Raw genomic sequence first — 21,807 nt, forward strand, 5'->3', positions numbered from 1 at the left:
TCAGATGAAACACAGCCCTCACACAGGTTTTCTGAGTCAAAACCAAAAGATATACAGCTGACCCTCACACAACTTGGTAGTTAACCCACGTATAACTTACAGTCAGCCATCAGTATCTATAGCTCCCTTACACTTGCGGATTCAAACAACCACAGATGGTGTAGTACTATTGTATTTATTATCAAAAAATAGCCACACACATATAAGTGGATCCAAGCAGTTTAAACCCATGCTGTTCAAGGATCAGCAGCTATTTATTATGCCTATTTAGGTGAATTAGGAAATAATTTGGCCCACAGGATCAAAGTTTGCCACAATAGGATGCTTTATAGTACTTCTTCTCTGCTGCTGCTGTTGCTAAGTCACTTCAGTCATGTCCGACTCTGTGTGACCCCATAGACAGCAGCCCACCAGGCTCCCCCATCCCTGGGATTCTCCAGGCAAGAACACTGGAGTGGGCTGCCATTTCCTTCTCCAATGCATGAAAGTGAAAAGTGAAAGTGAAGTCGCTCAGTCGTGTCCGACTCTTTGCAACCCCAGGGACTGCAGCCTACCAGGCTCCTCCATCCATGGGAGTTTCCAGGCAAGAGTACTGGAGTGGGCTGCCATTGCCTTCTCTGACTTCTACTCTACCAGAAGAATAAAAAGAATCAAGATCACCAGAAGTCCAGAAAAGCAACTTAGTCTGCAAGTTCAAGTTGGGAATAGAACCAAGTCCAATTACAGAAGTAGGAACATAAAACAGTGGCAGGCGCAGTCTACACCCCCTTTCTCTGTTGCGTGGTTGGCACTCACACCCCCAAGAAGTCACATCCCACAAACAGGAACCACTGAGCTTTCCACAAGGGCTATAAGAACATGGGGACCAGCCTCTGTCTACCCAGGGCTTTCCACTGCCCACGTCACTCTTCATGAGTACAGTCTTGTGTAATCCTCACAGCCATTCTATGACATATTTTCCTCTACCCCATCAGATGGAGACAGCCCACAGGTATGAGATTCCTCCAAACTCCTACACAGTCACTTCCTGGAGGATTTATACTATAGTCTGAGGTATATGTCTGGTTTCTCCAAAATGCCCCTCAATAAAACTAACTTTCCATTGTTCTGCTTCCATACCCTCAAATCATGCATTTAAGAAAAATCCAAACCAAAGGTGCCTTACATCTATCTGCCCAAGCAAAGAAGCAACTCTGTTGCATAAGAACTTATGAAAAGCTACTGACACAGTGTCTGGCAGGTAGCTTCTTCCCACATACCGTCATCCACGATCCAGTCGTCATCCTGGCGGGCCTGAACCAGCTTTGAGTACTGTTCCTCATCAACTTCTTCATAAACACTCGTGAAGTCCTCTACCTGCCATCATACAAGTTTGAGAAAGCTCAAAGTGGAGTGAAAGTGTTAAACAATTCTGATGAAAAAACTGTCAAATTCAAAGTGGAATGGCAGCCTGAAGGAGTTAGCTGCAACCAAATCATGAGTTCTGACATTCAACACCACTGCAGGGTTTTCCTTAAATAGACATCAATTAACTTAGTATTCCTTTTAGGTGGGTGTTAACATAAGATATTAAATGATTCCATTAGCATAATACACTTGTCACACCATCAATTACTCATCTACTTCATAAAAAACAAACTGAATTATAGCCAATTCTTTATTAGCTGCTTTGGGGATTAGTCATTTGTAATTTCAAGATTGGTTTCTCCTGTACTTGGCAAACCTGTGAGACATGCTGCCTCCCTTTCCGCTAGCTGATGGTGCCCCACAAAAAGACAATAATCTCCATAACTGTTCAACCGATCAAATGAAATTCCAAAGGAAAATCTCCCCCATCCATCCCCCTCCAAAAACCAGGAAAACAAACACAGTCTGTATTCTACAGGTGCACTACAAATGGTTTTAGAGTAATCCTTGTTTGTATTACCACTGATCCTAACCATTTTGGGGTGTTAAAAACCGAGTGCAAGAGCAGAGTGGCAAGACCTGTAATTACACAGGCTGCCTGACCATCAGAAGGTCAGAATTCCGCTAACTACTGACATGAAGAGAGCAGACCACCTAAGCACAGTTAAAGCACAGAGAGACACACACCACTGCCACGGCTGCCATGGTGACAGGCCATTAATGTCCCAGGTGAGAATTTGGTGGGCTGGTTATCAAGAACTTAAACATACCCTGCTAAAAATTCCCCTCTTCTCTTGACAGTTCTGCCTTTCCAAGTGAGGGGTGGAAGAAACGACCAGCTCCATCTGAAGACCTAAGACTCTAGGGGAAAAAACACCTGGACACAGAGCTTTGAGAGCCTGATGGGCAGAGTTGACTGGATTTCTGCCACACCTACAGGGATTATAGTAATTGCAGGATTAGGCTGAGCTGTCACCTCCTGTTTAATTTGCTCTACAGGGATCACTGGCGAATACTGATTAGGCCTTTGATCACTTGGTAACAGAAATTACCTGCCCTACCAAATTAAGTTTTTTGACAACCCAAGCACAAACTGGTCCAACTAATATTACTGTACTGACCAATGTTCTCTTCCAGGGGAGAGGGAACTGGCAAGGGTAGTTTTGTTGCCTGAAGTCTATTAGGCATACTCTGCCTCTCATTTAAGCAACTCATTTACAGACTATCAAAAAGACACCAGAAAACTATTTTTAAAAATCATTTTGAGTTAAAAAGTCATTTTGACTCGATCTCTAAAACATTGCTACTGCTCAGCTTGAACTCTTAGAGCCATGCCATTAACATCAGTGATTAATGGGAAATCAGTCACATTGTGTCAACATCTGAAATGCCCCACAGAACTCCTTTACAAAAGTACCTACATTAAAAATGCTTTACTCATGATTTACTGTAATCCTTTTAGCAACCCTTTATGATCCGGTTGACTCCCTTAACTTGAAGGAATGGTGCCAAATGACAAGAATCCTCTTCTACTTGCTTAATAGCCCAATACAGAATGGGCCACGGTTAACAGGCATATTCTCAAACAAGGCTGCCTGGGTTCCAATCAAGGCTCTGCCATTGTGACCTCAGATACCTTCCATGCGAAATGCTGTTAATCATAGTGTCTAACTTCAGATGATTATTGGAAAGATTAAAGAACGGAACATGTTAAAGCACTTAGAACAGTGTTAGCTGAAAAACTGCATTAGTTGCTGTTATTATTATTATTTTCTCATATTAATTAATGGCTTTCCAGCCGTGAGGCTATGAAGACATTAATATTCAGGGAGCACCCTGGAGGTGAAGCTCGACAACGTTATACAGATGGCAGCCACTCTGCTTTTTTACCAGGCCATCAGTAGTGGGTAGAAGGAAAGAGCCAAAAGGACATCACATTCAGTCCACGCAGAACACAGCAGAGGGGAGGTCCAAGCCCCCACCAGGATCCCCTTGCATATGCGATTACGAAGTAGTTCTCTCCAAGGAGAAGCAGTGCTCAGTCAGCTACACTGCTCAGCACCTCCTAAGTAAAGCAAAAGCATCTCAAAGTTCCCTCAAAAAAGCCACGGAACTCAGCAGAGATGCAGGCAAAAAAAAACCATGACTACTTTCATTTCAGGATTTTAAAAGCATCAGTAAGGTAACTCACAGGAACTTTAAGGGGTGAGTAGTCTCCCAAAACCTGTAAATCTGCCTCATGTCCAAGTGTGCTTGAGATTAAGAAATTACTATTACAAGAAACTTAAAATATATGCATATTTCTAATCAGCAACAAAGGTGACATAAGATTACCTACAGGCCTTAAATTAGATGAATCACAGAGGGAAAAAATGGTTACTTACTTCATATTTATACTTCTCACCAGCTTTTGCCCTTTTCAGTCTTTCCAGAGCTTGCTGTCGCCCTTTCTTTGATTTCTTCTCTCTCCGGGATCGGGAAGCTACAAGACTCCTGGAATCTGACACAGCTGAAAAGAAGCCAAATTTATGAGACATTACAAAATTGTCAGCTATTTTCCCTTAAAAACAAAGCAATAGTTTTTAGCCAGTATTAATATACAAGTTCAATGTTATACAAAATCTGCAGCTCCTGTGGCTCTGCGGAAATTCTCAGCTGAAGCAACTGTTATTTTTTTTCCTCTAGGAGAAAAATTCCAAATTCAACTGATTTCCCCTGGAGACACTCAAGGGAGACCAGCCTAGTCCATAACCTTTCCAAGCAAAATGACAGGCCATTAAGTGATTATAAAAGGACAATTCATTTTGTATTCTATTAATCAACATTTGAAAGGCTTTGAGGAGCACCTGCTCTTTACAAATTACCTGCCCCTCTGAGAGACACAAAGATAAGACAGGGCCCCAGACTCATAGAACTTACAGTCTGACAAGGGAGATTCCTGGCAGACCTCCGAGATACTAGTGGGTTCAGTTCCAGACCATAACCAATAAAGTGAATATTACAATCAAGTGAACCATGTGAATTTTTTAAAATTTCCCAGGGCATATAAAAGTTATGCTTACACTACACTATAGTCTATTAAGTGTGCAAAAGCATTATATCTTCAAAAATTCTTGATTGTTAAAAATGTTAACCATAATTTGAGCCTTCAGTGAGTTGTAGTAGTAACATCCAAGATCCCTGATCATAGATCACTGTAACAAATATTGAAAAATGTGAGAATTCCCAAAATGTGACGCAGGGACATGAAGTAATAAGCGAAGTCTGTTGGGGAAATGGTGCCAACAAACTTGCTTGATGCAGGGTTGCCACAACCTTCAATTTGTTAAAAAAAAATTTTTTAAGTGCAGTATCTAAAGCACAATAAAGCAAGGTATGCCTGTAAATAGTAACTAACTATAGAACAACTTTTAGAAGAAACACATGCCCCAACAGAAGTACAGATAAAATGCCTAGAATTTCAAAGGAAGGATAAATTGGGGGTTGGGAGAATTTAACCAAGATGACTGAGGAGATTCTTGATTCCATCACTGATTTCCAGATCTCATGCTGCTGGTTATGACATTAGAGGAGGATGATGAAAAACACAAAGATTAAAATGTGTTTTGTGGAAAATTAATGAAGTACCAGAGGGCCTCACTGGTCAGTCATTCAACTTTTGAATTATGCACACTTTGGGTCATCATAAACTGACCACTTCACACAGTTACTCAAAAGATTTCACCCACAGAATGAAGACTTTCATATGCCAGCTGATGAATACCCAAAGCAAGCAAGACAGTGCCGCCTGCCAGCCACGAGTTGAGGCTCAGCATGACTGCCACTATGTCTGTGAAATTGAATATTGTATTGTATTTGGTGCTAATTACTTTATAAAAAGAAGTAAGCACAGAAAAGGAGAAGTATTGATAACAGGCATCCTAAAAGCTCCAACCCCACTGGAATGTTCATAACAACATTCAGCTCCTTGACTAAGTGTTGACTGAAGCAGAAGATGCAATTTACAGAACATGTACCAAGTGCTGGCAATAAATTGTTACAATAGTTTCAACTATTGCAATAGTTTCAACTGTTGTTGTTCACCTGTCTTAAAGGTGACTGGAGATACTTTTTTCCTAGCTTTCTGGAGGTGGAATCTCTCTTTATAATATCTCAGTCTATTGTTTGACTTTCACATTTGACTTTTAAATCCATTTTCAGAAAAGCATTAAGGAATGCAGGTACTTAATGATGACAGCCACAAAATCTTGAGTGTCACTCAAATGATTTCAAAAAATTGTGAGCAGACCTATACAACAAGGTTTTGGAGATTACTGAACATGACCCCTGGGAGTGACCTCAGTGTATTCCATTCAAGATCCCCCTGACTCCTTTGTCAGATTATCCTGACAAAATCTATAGGTTTTCAAAAAGACTTACTCCACAGGCAACGATGTGCCACTCAAAGAGTTTGGGGTACAATTACAAATAAGACAAAGCTGCGAGTCCTCAAGGGGCTCCCAGTCAAGGAAAGCAAAATTGAGGCTCCCACCATCATATAAAGATCGTGCCATATAAGAGGTAAGAACCGGGTACTGAGAACACATAGAAAAGGGAGCCATTAATTTTGCCTGGGAAATCAGACAAGGCTTCACAAGGGGAGGTTTCCAACACAGAAAGAGGAATAGAACTTCACTCTCAGAGTACAGGGCAACAAGGGGGCACAAGCAAAGGAAAAGGCATGAGCCAAACTACAAAGGGATGAAAATGCAAGGCGTATTCTGAAACCAAGAGGAAGTCAATGTGGAAGGTAAGCTGGACACGAGAGCATAGAGTGGGAGAACGGAGATTAGAAGCAGCAACACAACCAGGCTCTGCCACTTACTGGGTGACATGAGACAACCGGTTAACCTTTCTGAGCCATGGTGGCCAGGTATCTTGTTTTTTTAAGTTGCCCAATATTGAAACTGTGAAATCCCTCCTCCCTTATGCCCCTGCAGCTAGGGCATGGGTATATAAAATAGGTCCTCCAATTACAAACATCTGCTCAGACTTTAAATCAGAAGCTAGCATGACAAGGAAAGGGGGAAGACTAATGGAAGATTCTAGAAGTAGCAATAGCTACAGGAGGATTGAGTACCTGGAACAACAGTGCCAGCAATGTCCCAGGGTACCTGAAGGCTCTAACTTCAAGTACTTGCCATGGTTGGCAGTAACCTCCTCAATGAACCACTTTGGGGGCATGATTTGAAGCACTGTTCCTAGCTACACTGCTTGGAGGCTGGCTCTCCAGAGGTTCTGAACACCACGATACTCTTCTGATAAATTCCTGTTCAGTTTCAGTCAACTAGAGTTGGTTCCTATAGAGTACACCCAATGACTGAGATTAATGCACAGCCTCAGGGTCCTCATACGTGAAATGGGGATAATCATGTCTGCTTCATAAAGTTTAGAATTAAATGAAGATACCTGGCTTACTTTGTACTCAGCAATACAGAACAAACTCATTTAATGTGTATGTGTAGAGATGCAGCATAATCACACACACATACAGACACCCCACACTAAGCACTAACAGGGTCTAGCTTCTAGAAGGCAAAAATAAAGCAAAGCCACTCACTCAGGGAAGCCTCAATATAGCACCACATATAATTACATGTTTACCATCTCAATTCCATGAAGACAAAAACCATGTCCAACTTACCTACCACTATAACACCAGAGCCTGATAGAATGCCTATACCTGGTAGGTATGTAACAAATATTTGCTGAACACTGTACCTGCTTTTTTAAATCATTAAACTCTCCCTGATCCATGTTCATATACAGTAACAGCTATTTACAGGCCTTTCAAGTTTTTACTGCCAGCCCACCTTCTAACACTTAAGAGGGGGGGGGGGAAGCTTAAATTTTCCTTTTTGGTATATGTCTTCAATGCTTCAAGTAGGTAAATTAGCCAAAAAAGAATTAGCATGAAAAAAAAAAATCCAGTTACTGAAGTTTAAAAATCTGGTTCACAATTACATCTGGAGTACCCCCCCCACCCTCCCCCAAACCAGACAGACAAGAGTGTGCAAGTCTTTCTGGTGACAATCTTTCAAACTTGGCAGGAAAAGAAAAATTCCAGTCACAAGTCCCAGCCACTACTTAATCAACACCGTGACTTAAGAGGGATCTCAAGATTGCAGTGTCCTCCGAAGAGTGATTTCTTGATGTTCACAGAGGAGGAACAGTTTTTAGGGTGAAGAAAGGGCTTAGTGGCATGTCACTGATGGAGGACTGTAAAGACTATTCACATACTCATATCCTACATCCCATTTGTAATCCAGGCTAGTCGACTCTCCAAAACAAATTGTCCTAAAAAGCGAAAGGCAAGAAGAACAAATTGAAATCGGTGATTCACAACTAGGGGAATGCAAAAGAATCTGATTAGGACGCAAGTTCTCATTAATGGTGACGTACTTGGGTGATGGGAGATGTGACGCTTGAGCTAAGAGAGTGAAGCACCTGATTTTAAGTTAGAAGTTCACTGAAGTGAAGTCACACGTTAGTTGCACACTGCTCAAAAATCAGAAAAATCCATTTACATTTCTATATTCTATTTTTGGAAATAGAAAATTACCACTGAAAACGGAGTAATATACAGGGCATGCGAAATGCTGCTAAACTGAAGCATTTTTTTAGAAGCTTCACCTCAGATGACTAGATGATGAGCACTATTTCTATGCGGCCCTTTAAGAACTTTCCACAGACCCTGAAAGAAAAATCGTTAATGCACAAAGCAGAAACTCATTACCTAAAAAAAAGACAAAACGCGTTTGTATCTTCAGGTGACAGCTTTCTTTCCTGCTTCTTTACCATGTAACAACGTTCCCACCACTCCCAGCGGGAGTAAAGAAATACTTTGTCAAGACTGTCCCACCGGGGTCAGTGTAGTGAAGGTGTGTGCCCAGCACGTGGGATGAGAGTCACCGGAAGAAATAAAGAGGCAGACAAGTGCGGAGACCGCAGTGACAGTGGTGAGGCAGCCTCCCAAACAAAAAGCCCCGCAGGGAGTTACTCGGGTTTGACAGGACCCAACGGCCCTGCAAGGAAGCCCTGTCCGAGGCCTGGTAGGTTCCAGCCCTGGACGTCCGAGGTCCGCGCCCAAAGTGACCCGAGGAGCAACCCGGGGGCGCGCCTTCCTGAGGAAAAATAAAACAGAGTTCCCACAACCCGCAATTATGCCACAGTCCCCGCACTCCCAACCCGGGACCCTGCGCGCGGGACCATCTCTCACCGTTCGCCGCGGGCTCGCAATCCTCGCCATGCAAGGGCGCCATGGTGCTGGAGTCTTCCGATTCCGCGCCAACCAGCCCGAAACTAGCGCGGGGGCCGAGACAGACATCACCGAAAAAGCCAATCAGAGGCTCCAGAGGCTACGGACTTCCGCCCGAAAGTCCACTGACTTGCCGCGAAGCGCGACGCCCCACCCTCGGCCTTCCCGCGGGCGCGCCTTTGGCGCCCGGTTATGACCCCTTAGGGAAAAGAGCGAGCGGGCGGGGGGGGGGGGGGGCGGCAGTTGAGTGCAGAAAAAGGAAGCGGTCGGGCGTTGAAAAAGAGCCGCCTGAAAACTCACTGCGCAGGCGCACCCATACTGCTGGGGAACGATCTGGGCTCGTTGGAGCAGGGGCTTCCTGGTTCTGAGGGTTGATTTTCCGACAAAAGAGGCGCGGGCGGCAGCAGGGTGGGCGTGGTTGAACGGGTTTCTGAGGAGCCTGGGAAAAACCACTGCCTCCTGCTGCCTATTCGGAGTCTTGCCTGATACTTTGTTTCTCTGAATTCTAGCACAGTCGCTGTGTGATTTATGGTATATGCACCAACTTAACCAAAAGATCAAAAGTACCATCACCAATTCCGGGCCTCCCGATGTGATGCCCTTCGGAAAAAATAATATCAACTACATAGTCTTCTTGCAAATAAATGCCTGAATCTAACCATGGAGAAACAATCAGATGTATTTAAAACGTAGATTAATCTATAAAAATCTGGCCTGGGTTCCTGGAAAATGTCAATGTTATGAAGCATTAAAAGGGAATTAGAGAAAAAAAGGGGGGGCATGAGAGGGAATTTATTTTCCACAATAAACTGTGGAAAATTCTGATAGACATGGACGTACCAGACCACCTGACCTGCCTCTTGAGAAACCTGTATGCAGGTCTGGAAGCAACAGTTAGAACTGGACATGGAACAACAGACTGGTTCCAAATAGGAAAAGGAGTACGTCAAGGCTGTATATTGTCACCCTGCTTATTTAACTTATATGCAGAGTACATCATGAGAAACGCTGGGCTGGAGGAAGCACAAGCTGGAATCCAGATTGCCGGGAGAAATATCAATAACCTCAGATATGTAGATGACACCACCCTTATGGCAGAAAGCGAAGAAGAACTGAAGAGCCTCTTGATGTAAGTGAAAGAGGAGAGAGAAAAAGTTGGCTTAAAGCTCACCATTCAGAAAACTAAGATCATAGCATCCGGTCCCATCACTTCATGGCAAATAGATGGGGAAACAGTGGAAACAGTGGCTGACTTTATTTTCAGTCAGTTCAGTTGCTCAGTCGTGTCCGACTCTTTGCGACCCCATGAATTGCAGCATGCCAGGCCTCCCTGTCCATCACCAACTCCTGGAGTTCACTCAGACTCACGTCCATCGAGTTGGTGATGCCATCCAGCCATCTCGTCCTCTGTCATCCCCTTCTCCTGCCCCCAAGCCCTCCCAGCATCAGAGTCTTTTCCAATGAGTCAACTCTTCGCATGAGGTGGCCAAAGTACTGGAGTTTCAGCTTTAGCATCATTCCTTCCAAAGAACACCCAGGACTGATCTCCTTTAGGATGGGCTGGTTGGATCTCCTTGCAGTCCAAGGGACTCTCAAGAGTCTTCTCCAACACCACAGTTCAAAAGCATCAATTCTTTGGCACTCAGCTTTCTTCACAGTCCAACTCTCACATCCATACATGACCACTGGAAAAACCAGAGCCTTGACTTGATGGACCTTTGTTGGCAAAGTAATGTCTCTGCTTTTTAACGTGCTGTCTAGTTTGGTCATAACTTTCCTTCCAAGGAGTAAGCGTCTTTTAATTTCATGGCTGCAATCACCATCTGCAGTGATTTTGGAGCCCAAAAACATAAAGTCTGACACTGTTTCCACTGTTTCCCCGTCTATTTCCCATGAAGTGATGGGACCAGATGCCATGATCTTCGTTTTCTGAATGTTGAGCTTTAAGCCAACTTTTTCACTCTCCACTTTCACTTTCATCAAGAGGCTTTTGAGTTCCTCTTCACTTTCTGCCATAAGGGTGGTGTCAGCTGCACATCTGACTTTATTTTGGGGGGCTCCAAAATCACTGCAGATAGTGACTGCAGCCAAGAAATTAAAAGACGCTTACTCCTTAGAAGGAAAGTTATGACCAGCCTAGATAGCATATTGAAAAGCAGAGACATTACTTTGCCAACAAAGGTCATCAAGGCTATGGTTTTTCCAGTGGTCATGTATGGATGTGAGAGTTGGACTATAAAGAAAGCTGAGTGCCAAAGAATTGATGCGTTTGAACTGTGATGTTGGAGAAGACTCTTGAGAGTCCTTTGGACTGCAAGGAGATCCAATCAGTCCATCCTAAGGGAGATCAGTCCTGGGTGTTCATTGGAAGGACTGATGTTGAAGCTGAAACTCCAATGCTTTGGCCACCAGATGCGAAGAGCTGACTCATTTGAAAAGACCCTGATTCTGGGAAAGATTGAGGGCAGGAGGAGAAGGGGATGACAGAGGACGAGATGGCTGGATGGCATCACCAACTCAATGGACATGAGTTTGGGTAAACTCCAGGAGTTGGTGATGGACAGGGAGGCCTGGAGTGCCGCAGTTCATGGGGTCACAAAGTGTCGGACACGACTGAGCGACTGAACTGAACTGAACTGAGAGGGACTTCCCTAGTAGTCCAGTGGCTAAAACTGCACTCCCAATGCAGGGGGCCTGGGTTCATCCCTGCTTAGGGAACTAGATCCCACATGCTGCAACTAAAGAACTTGTGTGCCGCAACTGAGACCCAGTGAAGCCAAATAAGTAAAAATATTTTTAAAAGCGACATTAGGTTCTGGTGTTTGGTACAATGCATACAATGTATGCAAACTTATTTATCGTTTAACAATAAGACCAGAGACATAGGCATGTATATCTTAACCAGAGAACACTAGTTAAACCAAGAACTTCCAATGAGAATTAGTTCTAGATTTTATGTAGAATTATCTTTAACCATTGAGGCCAATACATCTGAACCCTTTTCTCAAACTCCACTAATGCACAATGCTCTTGGTTCCACTTCCCCCACACCCACAGAGAACAAAGTTAGAGCCATGCCCTCAAGTGATTCAACATGAATTATTTACCAACAGACAAAACTTTTGTGATAATTGAGCCCTGGCTCATAGCATAAACATGCAACATCAACGTGAATAAAACCTACCCCCAAAGACAAATAGCTGTACTAATGCTTCAAAATCTTTTAAACCAGTAGCATGAACTAAAACTTGGGAATGGAAAACTAGAATTCTTCTGGGAATTATTACAGGTATTGGAGCAATTAAGAAAGAATTATGAGTTAGAACATTGATAGTATAGTCAGTCAATAGTGAATTTTAGCAGAGGATGGCAGCATGAGGGTTTCTTAATTTACATATGGCCAGTATTCTGTAACCCTGGAGGAAAGCATGGCAACCCACTCCAGTATTCTTGCCTGGAGAATCCCATGGACAGAGGAGTCTGGCGGGCTACAGTCTATGTGGTCTCAAAGAGTCGGACAAGACTGAAACGACTTAGCATGCATGCTGCTGCTACTGCTGGTAAGTCGCTTCAGTCGTGTCCAACTCTGTGCGACCCCATAGACAGCAGCCCACCAGGCTCCCCCGTCCCTGGGATTCTCTAGGCAAGAACACTGGAGTGGATTGCCATTTCCTTCTCCAATGCATGAAAGTAAAAAGTGAAAGTGAAGTCGCTCAGTTGTGCCCGACTCTTAGCGACCCCATGGACTGCAGCCTACCAGGCTCCTCCGTCCATGGGATTTTCCAGGCAAGAGTACTGGAGTGAGGTGCCATTGCCTTCTCCGCTTAGCATGCATAGTATTCTATAAAGCTTAGAGCAGTGGTTCTCAACTTTGGTTGCAAATTAGAATCATCTGAGCAGTTATTCAAAATTCCAATGCCCCCTGGACCTATTAAATCAGAATCTCTGAGGATGGGATTCCAATATGAAGCCAAAGTCGAGAATAAGTGGGCAAGACAAGGTGTTGCTAAATCATTTAGAGTCACCAGCAGGATGGCTAACCCGGACATAAATATCTGGTTGAACAATATGTGGTCACATATGCCTGGACACGGGCTTCCCTGGTGGCTCGGTGGTAAAGAATCCATCTGCCAGTGCAGGAGATGCGGGTTCAATCCATGGGTTGGGAAGATCCCTGGAGAAGGAAATGGCAATCCACTCCAGTATTCTTGCCTGGGAAATCCCATGGGCAGATGAGCCTGACTGGCTACAGTCCATGGGGTTGCAAAGAGTTGGACATGACTTAGTGACTAAACAACAGCAACAATATACCTGGACACACCTCTTTCTGTGAGGAAGGAAGGCTGATTTTTCATCTATTCAAGAGACTCTTTAGTATCTCACTCTTTAGTATCTCACTCACTCTAGTATCTTAAAACATTTAGTGCTGTGACCGCCTATGAACTGAATGGTGTCTGGGTTGCCTAAAAGACTCTTAGGCAAGGCCAACACTAGATTTATTAGAAACAATGTGAAACCGCCCCCATTGTTAAGCATCTATCATCAGTAGGAACCAGTCTTGGACTTCCCTGTCAGTCTATTGGTTAAGACACTGCACTTCCACCGCAGGAGGTGCAAGTTCAGTCCCTGGTTGGAGAACTAAAGATCCAACATGACCACCAAGATCTTGCCCCAAGGCTGCACCACTGTTTCTTGGCTGCTCCTCCTTGGTCTCCACGTTCCCTCCCTTCCCTAGTTAGCAACTGTTTGAATCTGCCCATTGGAACTAAGGGAAGGTCATGGAGGCTGAATCAAGACTATTTCCTTGTAATTTAGAAATGGGGGGACACAGAAAGACTTTTGTGCCCAGGAACCCCACGGGGTCCTGCTTGGTTTCACCTTCTGTGTTCTTGCCACAGTAGAGATAACTTATGTTTCATTTCCCTTTGTCCTTAACTCTTACTGAATAATTTCTGCCAGTGAGACAACTTGGCCAAACAATCATTAATATTTTCCCCAGGCAGCAATCCGTTTTATAATCATCTGCTTGAAAAGATCATCCTGGATGAACCTAGAGATTATCATACTAAATGAAGTAAATCAGACAAAGACAAATACCATATGATATGACTTGCATATGGACTGTAAAAATTGTACAAATGAACTCATTCAGAAAACAGAAAAAGAATCACAGACGCAGAAAACAAACTTCTGGCTACCAAAGAGGAAGGGTAGAGGAGTGATTTTTAAAAAAAGGGAGGGGGACTTCCTGTTGGTCCAGTAACTAAGATTCCTTGTTGCCAATGCAGGGAAATTAACACAGAAAAATTCCATGTATCCTTTACCCAGGGTCTCCCACTGGCAACGTCTTGCAAAACTGTATCACAACTAAGATATCGATGCTGATACAGTCAAGATACAGGACATTTCAATCTCTAAAGATCCTTAACCACTGGTAACCACTAGTCTGTTCCTTACTTCTATAATTTAGTGTACAGGTCTTTGTGCAGACTCATTTCTCTTGGGTAAAGACTTAGAAATGGAATTGCTGAGTCATGTGGTTAAGTACCTGTTTTGTTGTTGTTTAGTCACTAAGTCCTGTCCAACTCTTTGCGACCCCATGAACTGCAACATGCCAGGTTTTCCTGTCCTTCACTATCTCCCAGAGTTTGCTCAAACTCATATCCCTTGAGTCGGTGATGCCATCCAACCATTTCATCCTCTGTTGCCCTCTTTTCCTCCTGCCCTCAGTATTTCTCAGCAAAGGAACGGCCGATCACTCCAGTATTCTTGCTTTGAAAACGTCATGAACAGTATGAAAAGGCAAAAGAAAAAAAAAGTATATGTTTAATTTAAAAAAAAACTTGAGAAACTGTTTTTCCAAAGTGGTTGTACTATTTCACGTTCCCGCCAGTAGTGTATGAGAGATTCAGTTGTTCTACATCCTCACCAGTAACTATCAGTTTTTATTTTAATTTTCATTCTAGTTGATATATATTAGTATCTCATTATGAGTTTTAATTTGCACTTCCCCGATGACTAATGACAAGTGTCTTTCATGCGCTTCCTAGCTATTTGCAATTGTTTTCTCTTGGATATGTTTGTTCTTTGTTTCTCTTTGTTCTTTGTTTCCATCTTTTCCTCCTTCTCTGGGTTTAATGGAGCATTTTATATGATTCCATTTTATCTCCTGTCTTGGTATATCATTTATACTTCTTTTTTAAAGAACTTTTTTAGTGGTTGCCCTAAGGTTTACAGGGCTTCCCAGGTGGCGCTAATGGTAAAGAACCTGCCTGCCAACGCAGGAGACATAAGAGACATGGGTTCAATCCCTGGGTTGGGAAGATCTCCTGGAGGAGGGTACAGCAACCCACTCCAGTACTCTTACCTGGAGAATCCCATGGACAGAGGAGTCTGGTGGGCTACAGTCCAGAGAGCCACAGTCAGACACGACTGAAGTGACTTAGCATGCACGCAAAAGTTTTCAACATACATTTTAAAATAATGTAAGTCCACCTCCAAATAACATCATACTGCTCTACGTGTAGGGCAGTTACATTATAAGCGAGCATTCCCCAGTCCTCTCTTCCTGTCCCTTGTGACACCTTACTGGTGTCCAGGAATTGTTTGTTATTATGGGAAAGAGCCCCAACCCTACATTGGAAACTGGGTCACAGAACACTTGCTGTTGTTCTGGTTTCCAATGAGAAGCCCACTGTAATGCTCAACCTTATTCTTCTATAAGTGAAGTTTCCCACACTGTACTCCCCACCTCTGGCTTCCTTCAAGAGTTTTAACTTGTCCTTTGTATTTTGTTTGTTTGTTTGTTTGGTTTGCTTGTTTGGTTTGGAGTTGGGTTTTTTTTTAAGGGGAGTTGTTTGCTTGTTACAGTTTGAACATGATGTTCCTAGGTGTTGGTTTTTAGTTTGTTTGATATTTATCCTGTTTGGTATTTTCTCACCTTCCTGGGTCTGTGGTTTTCTTTTTATCATAGTAATGATACATTATTTGGAAACTTCTTGGCCACTGTCACTTCAGATATTTCTTCTGCCTGTTTTCTCTTTTTTTCTCCTACTGGTATCTTGATATGGTTCTCATACTCCTTTCTTTAGCTGCTGCAGTTGCAATCTATTTCCTCCAAGTCTTTTCTCTTGTTGACTCTGGTTATTTTTATTTTTCCTCAGGTGAAAGAGAGAGAACAGCCAGAGAGAGCTGAAATTCCCTTCCCCAAGCTAGGATAATATGAGTTGCCCTTTGACAAAGTCTTGCTCTCTGACCAAGTCTTTCCTCTAGAGAGTAGGCCTTTGTGACAGAGAAGATTCTGGAAGGATTTCCTGATGGTTACTCTTCCTTTTCCCCTTGCCACAGCCCCCAGGGCATTTTTCTCAGATTCTCAAGGTGACAATCTGTGGGGTTCCTAGAGAAAAAGTCCACAGAACTGTGCAGTCCTCACTCTAGGAATTTCTTAATTTCATGCTAGTCCATACTCAGCCTCCAGCAGTTCAATATTGGAAATTAAGTGTTCCCACCAGATTCTAGTTTCAGGTAAGCAGATCTCCCCTGTGATTCTCCGTATGTGCCTATGTTTCCAGCTTCGGAGATGGTGTTTCGCCATTTTCCCAATTCTTTTTGAGAATTTTCTTGTCTAAGAAAAGGTACTGATTCATCCACATTTTTCTTGATGTAAGGATGGTAGTGACAATGTCCATGCACTGTAAAAGCAAAAGCAGAAAGAGAAGCCATTTGGTCATCTCTTGTCTACATTGTTTGATGAATTATTTGTTCAAATCTGTTGCCCATTTTGTAAAAATTGAGTTATTTGTCCAATTATTAAATTATAATAATTTTTATATATCCTAAATAAAAGTCCTTTATAAATACGTGCTTGGCAAATATTTTCTCTCAGTCTATGACTTTTCATTTTCTTAATTTTAAAGATCAGAAGTCCTTTATTTTTTAATTTCAAAAAAATGTTTACTGAAGTAAAACTTCTTTATTTTTGATGTAATTCAATGTATCCAAGAAAAAAGAGGAGAGTGAAAAAGTTGGCTTAAAGCTCAACATTCAGAAAATGAAGATCATGGCATCTAGTTCCATCACTTCATGGCAAATAGATGGGGAAACAGTGGCAGACTTTATTTTGGGGGGCTCCAAAATCACTGCAGATGATGACTGCAGCCATGAAATTAAAAGATGCTTGCTCCTTGGAAGGAAAGTTATGACCAAACTAGACAGCACGTTAAAAAGCAGAGACATTACTGCCAACAAAGGTCCATCTAGTCAAGGCTGTGGTTTTTCCAGTGGTCATGTATGGATGTGAGAGATGGACTATAAAGAAAGCTGAGCGCCAAAGAATTGATGCTTCTGAACTGTGGTGTTGGAGAAGACTCTTGAGAGTCCCTTGGACTGCAAGGAGATCCAACCAGTCCATGCTAAAGGAGATCAGTCCTGAGTGTTCATTGGAAGGACTGATGTTGAAACTGAAACTCCAATACTTTGGCCATCTGATGTGAAGAACTGACTCATTGGAAAAGACCCTGATGCTGGGAAAGATTGAAGGTGGGAGGAGAAGGGGACAACAGAGGATGAGATGGCTGGATGGCATCACCGACTCAATGGACGTGAGTTTGGGTAAACTCCGGGAGTTGGTGATGGACAGGGAGTCCTGCTGTGCTGCAGTCCATGGGGTCGCAAAGAGTTAGACACAACTGAGTGACTGAACTGAACTGAATGTATCCAATTTTTTTTTTTCCTTTATGGTTCATGCTTTTTGTGTCCTATCTAAGAAATCTCTGCTTAAACCAAGATCACAAAGATTCTATCCTAGGTTTTATTCTGGAAATCTTATGTCTTTTACATCCAGGTCTATGATCCATTTCATGGTTAATTTTTGTATATGGTGTGAGATAAGAATAGAGGTTCATTTTTGCATGTAGATATTCAATTGCTGTTCATTCATTTAACAATTGTTTTCAAAGCAACTACTAGCATATACCTAGAACTATGCTAGGTGGAGCAAATTATTTCACCTCAGTCCAGAATCTAACTCTCAGCCACTTAGATTCAGAAAATCATATTGTTCATAGATTCAGAGAGGATCAAGACTTTTGATAACAGGTCAGATCAGATCAGATCAGTTGCTCAGTCATGTCTGACTCTTTGCGACCCCATGAATCACAGCACGCCAGGCCTCCCTGTCCATCACCAACTCCCGGAGTTCACTCAGACTCACGTTCATCGGGTCAGTGATGCCATCCAGCCATCTCATCCCCTGTCGTCCCCTTCTCTTGCCTCCAAGCCCTCCCAGCATCAGAGTCTTTTCCAATGAGTCAGCTCTTTGCATGAGGTGGCCAAAGTACTGGAGTTTCAGCTTTAGCATCATTCCTTCCAAAGAAATCCCGGGGCTGATCTCCTTCAGAATGGACTGGTTGGATCTCCTTGCAGTCCAAGGGACTCTCAAGAGTCTTCTCCAACACCACAGTTCAAAAGCATCAATTCTTCGGTGCTCAGCCTTCTTCACAGTCCAACTCTCACATCCATACATGACCACAGGAAAAATCAGACTAGACAAACCTTTGTTGGCAAAGTAATGTCTCTGCTTTTGAATATGCTATCTAGATTGGTCATAACTTTCCTTCCAAGGAGTAAGTGTCTTTTAATTTCATGGCTGCAGTCACCATCTGTAGTCATTTTAGAGCCCAGAAAAATAAAGTCTGACACTGTTTCCACTGTTTCCCCATCTATTTCCCATGAAGTGATGGGACCGGATGCCATGATCTTCGTTTTCTGAATGTTGAGCTTTAAGCCAACTTTTTCACTCTCCACTTTCACCTTGATCAAGAGGCTTTTGAGTTCCTCTTCACTTTCTGCCATAAGGGTGGTGTCATCTGCATATCTGAGGTTATTGATATTTCTTCTGGCAATCTGGATTCCAGCTTGTGCTTCTTCCAGCCCAGCGTTTCTCATGATGTACTCTGCATATATGTTAAATAAGCACAGTGACAATATACAGCCTTGACGAACTCCTTTTCCTATTTGGAACCAGTCTGTTGTTCCATGTCCAGTTCTAACTGTTGCTTCCTGACCTGCATAGAAATTTCTCAAGAGGCAGATCAGGTGGTCTGGTATTCCCATCTCTTTCAGAATTTTCCACAGTTTATTTTGATCCACACAGTCAAAGGCTTTGGCATAGTCAATAAAGCAGAAATAGATGTTTTTCTGGAACTCTCTTGCTTTTTCCATGATCCAGCAGATGTTGGCAATTTGATCTCTGGTTCCTCTGCCTTTTCTAAAACCAGCTTAAACATCTGGAAGTTCACAGTTCACATATTGCTGAAGCCTGGCTTGGAGAATTTTGAGCATTACTTTACTAGTGTGTGAGATGAGTGCAATTGTGTGGTAGTTTGAGCACTCTTTGGCATTGCCTTTCTTTGGGGTTGGAATGAAAACTGACCATTTCCAGTCCTGTGGCCACTGCTGAGTTTTCCAAATTTGCTGGTGTACTGAGTGCAGCACTTTCACAGCATCATCTTTCAGGATTTGGAATAGCTCAACTGGAATTCCATCACCTCCACTAGCTTTGTTCGTAGTGATGCTTTCTAAGGCCCACTTGACTTCACATTCCAGGATGTCTGGCTCTAGGTCAGTGATCACACCATCGTGATTATCTGGGTCGTGAAGATCTTTTTTGTACGGTTCTTCTGTGTATTCTTGCCATCTCTTCTTAATATCTTCTGCTTCTGTTCGGTCCATACCATTTCTGTCCTTTATCAAGCCCATCTTTGCATGAAATGTTTCTTTGGTATCTCTGATTTTCTTGAAGAGATCCCTAGTCTTTCTCATTCTGTTGTTTTCCTCTATTTCTTTGCATTGATCACTGAAGAAGGCTTTCTTATCTCTTCTTGCTATTCTTTGGAACTCTGCATTCAGATGTTTATATCTTTGCTTTTCTCCTTCGCTTTTCGCTTCTCTTCTTTTCACAGCTATTTGTAAGGCCTCCCCAGACAGCCATTTTGCTTTTTTGCATTTCTTTTCCATGGGGATGGTCTTGATCCCTGTCTCCTGTACAACGTCACGAACAAGCTACCTCTATAATTAACTGTAAGCAAAATAACCAGAAAATGCTAATGAATTCATTAATTTCTACAGTGATTTAGAATACCTCCTGCTTTAATATTTGTGGAGTCAGGACAGGAATATAAATGGAAGCCCATATATTATATATCTTAATATTTAAAAGTTTGAAATTAGGCTAACAGATTGTGTGTGTGTGTATTTTTTTAGTCACTCAACTGTGTCTGACTCTTCGCTACCAATGGACTGTAGCCCACCAGGCTGCTATGGTGGGGGGCAGCCAGAGTCCCCTCCTCTGTACCACACTACAAGGTGGAGCCAACCCAGATATCCAGATTCTGTTCACGTTTTCCTGCTAAAAGCTTGACTAACCCTCCCACTCCCTCCCACCATCCCCAGGGATATGCAGCACATGCCTTGAAAACAGGCTGAGGACATTTTGGCAGAGAACTCCAGGGTGTTCTAGAAGGGGAGTACAGGTCCAAAGGCATGTACCCTATCTCCATGACCACTTGGACTCCGAGGAGGAGGAGAGCCAAAGTAGGGCCCCGTTAACCATGGCACCTGAGGCCATGATCCAGGGCACACCCTGCCCACTGGTGAGGTACTAGAAGGCAAACAATGCTGCTGGGAAATTCATGCAAAAGGAGGGTGATTTCACGAGCTCTGAAGCTGAGGCCCAGTTGCCCATCCCCCGGCATAGAACATTTTCCAGACCACGAGGATACTTGTCCCCCAAATTCAAGTGTGTGTCTTCTGTGATAGAGCTGACACAGTTTGCTTCCCCAAGAACATCCTTTTCTTTGAGTGTCTGGGGCTTCAAAGACTCCCCACAGGTCCAGGGGGTTAGAGGATGAGAGAGGACACCCACCTGGCAGTCAGAAGCCCAGCATACCAAGCTGCCAAAGTGAAGGAAGAAGCCCACGAGAAGCTTTGGGAAGCCCTGTGGGGCTGCACACACATCTGAGAGTGAGCCCTGGGCTGCAGTTAATCAACAGTGTCAGCAGTTGGGAAGAATATCTGCACACAGAGTGAAGAGAATGAGGACAGGCTGGGGCTCACTGTCACCTCCCCCTCTGTTTGTCAGCACATCCAACCACACTCTTCACTCTCTTTGGAAGATTGTGCCTTCCAAATCTTATACAAATTCCTCTTTGGGCCAACTCTAACCCCAAACTAAGGGAATGGGATCCTTAGAAATGTGATTGCAGCTCACCAAGTCAGCACACTCCATACAACCATGCTAGGAAACCAGCCACAAATTCACTGACAGAGCTCCCCAACAACCAGCTCAGAACCTGATGAGAGAAAGTGCAGGATGGATGGATGGATGGACAGATGGAAACCCTGAAAATATCCTTCTACTGATCAGAGCAAGTTTTATCATCTGGAGGATGAAATATATAAGAAAGTGATTAAGAGTTTACATGCTAGTATGGGACATAGGAAATCTTCACATGCCTTAGGTGAATTAATTTTAATTTTAATTTATTTATTTAGGCTGTGCCACACAGCATGTGGGATCTTAGTTTTCCTGGCCAGGGACTGAACCCGCACCCCCTGAAGTGGAAGGACAGAGTCTTAACCACTGGAAGCCCTAGGAGAATTTAGAAGGACAGCAGTTTTTCTGAACTGAGTTATGATACTCACGTTAACAGCCTCCAAAGTTCCCATGGCACTTTGCTGCAGCCAAATGTTTTTAAAAGATTTTTTGGGAGAAAACCCCAAGCACACATAAGAACAAGAGTTATTTTTATCTCTGGGGGAATGAACTTAACACAAATTGTGAAGATTCCACATTGTTAAAATGCACAAATTCACTTCCAATGGTGTTTAGAATACTTGAAAAAGATAACATGTTTATTGGAATCAAAGTCCCTTTGAGAGATTTATTTTCTCTATCTTTATTCTCATATCTAAAGAAAGTGCTGAGTTGTAGATGAACAACTTCAAGGTCTTGGCCACTTTTTACCCTGAAGAAAAGAGCCAAAATGTTTGTCATTCCAGGAGCATAATCAGTTGAGCCGACACAAAATAACATAGTTAATTCA

The 21,807-nt window shown here is 43.0% G+C and overlaps 1 protein-coding gene across 6 annotated transcripts in view; it reads right to left on the bottom strand.

Moving 5' to 3' along the window:
- The window catches only part of POLA1 (DNA polymerase alpha 1, catalytic subunit), a 295,127-nt gene extending 286,406 nt beyond the window's left edge, over window positions 1–8,721 (bottom strand). For 5 of the 6 annotated variants that reach the window (XM_059883482.1, XM_005228356.5, XM_024988125.2 and 2 more), the window contains exons 1-3: window positions 8,666–8,721; window positions 3,792–3,916; window positions 1,260–1,356 (exon numbers count right to left, since the gene is read on the bottom strand). In XM_059883482.1, coding sequence (XP_059739465.1) covers window positions 1,260–1,356; window positions 3,792–3,916; window positions 8,666–8,708 — 265 coding nt within the window. In that variant the 5' untranslated portion in view covers window positions 8,709–8,721. The remainder of the gene's footprint in view (window positions 1–1,259; window positions 1,357–3,791; window positions 3,917–8,665) is intronic. The other variant, NM_001206065.1, reaches the window with a different exon arrangement.
- Between the last annotated feature and the right edge of the window lie 13,086 nt (window positions 8,722–21,807).

This window comes from Bos taurus, chromosome X (genome assembly GCF_002263795.3).
Source record: "Bos taurus isolate L1 Dominette 01449 registration number 42190680 breed Hereford chromosome X, ARS-UCD2.0, whole genome shotgun sequence".
Taxonomy (NCBI): domain Eukaryota; kingdom Metazoa; phylum Chordata; class Mammalia; order Artiodactyla; family Bovidae; genus Bos; species Bos taurus.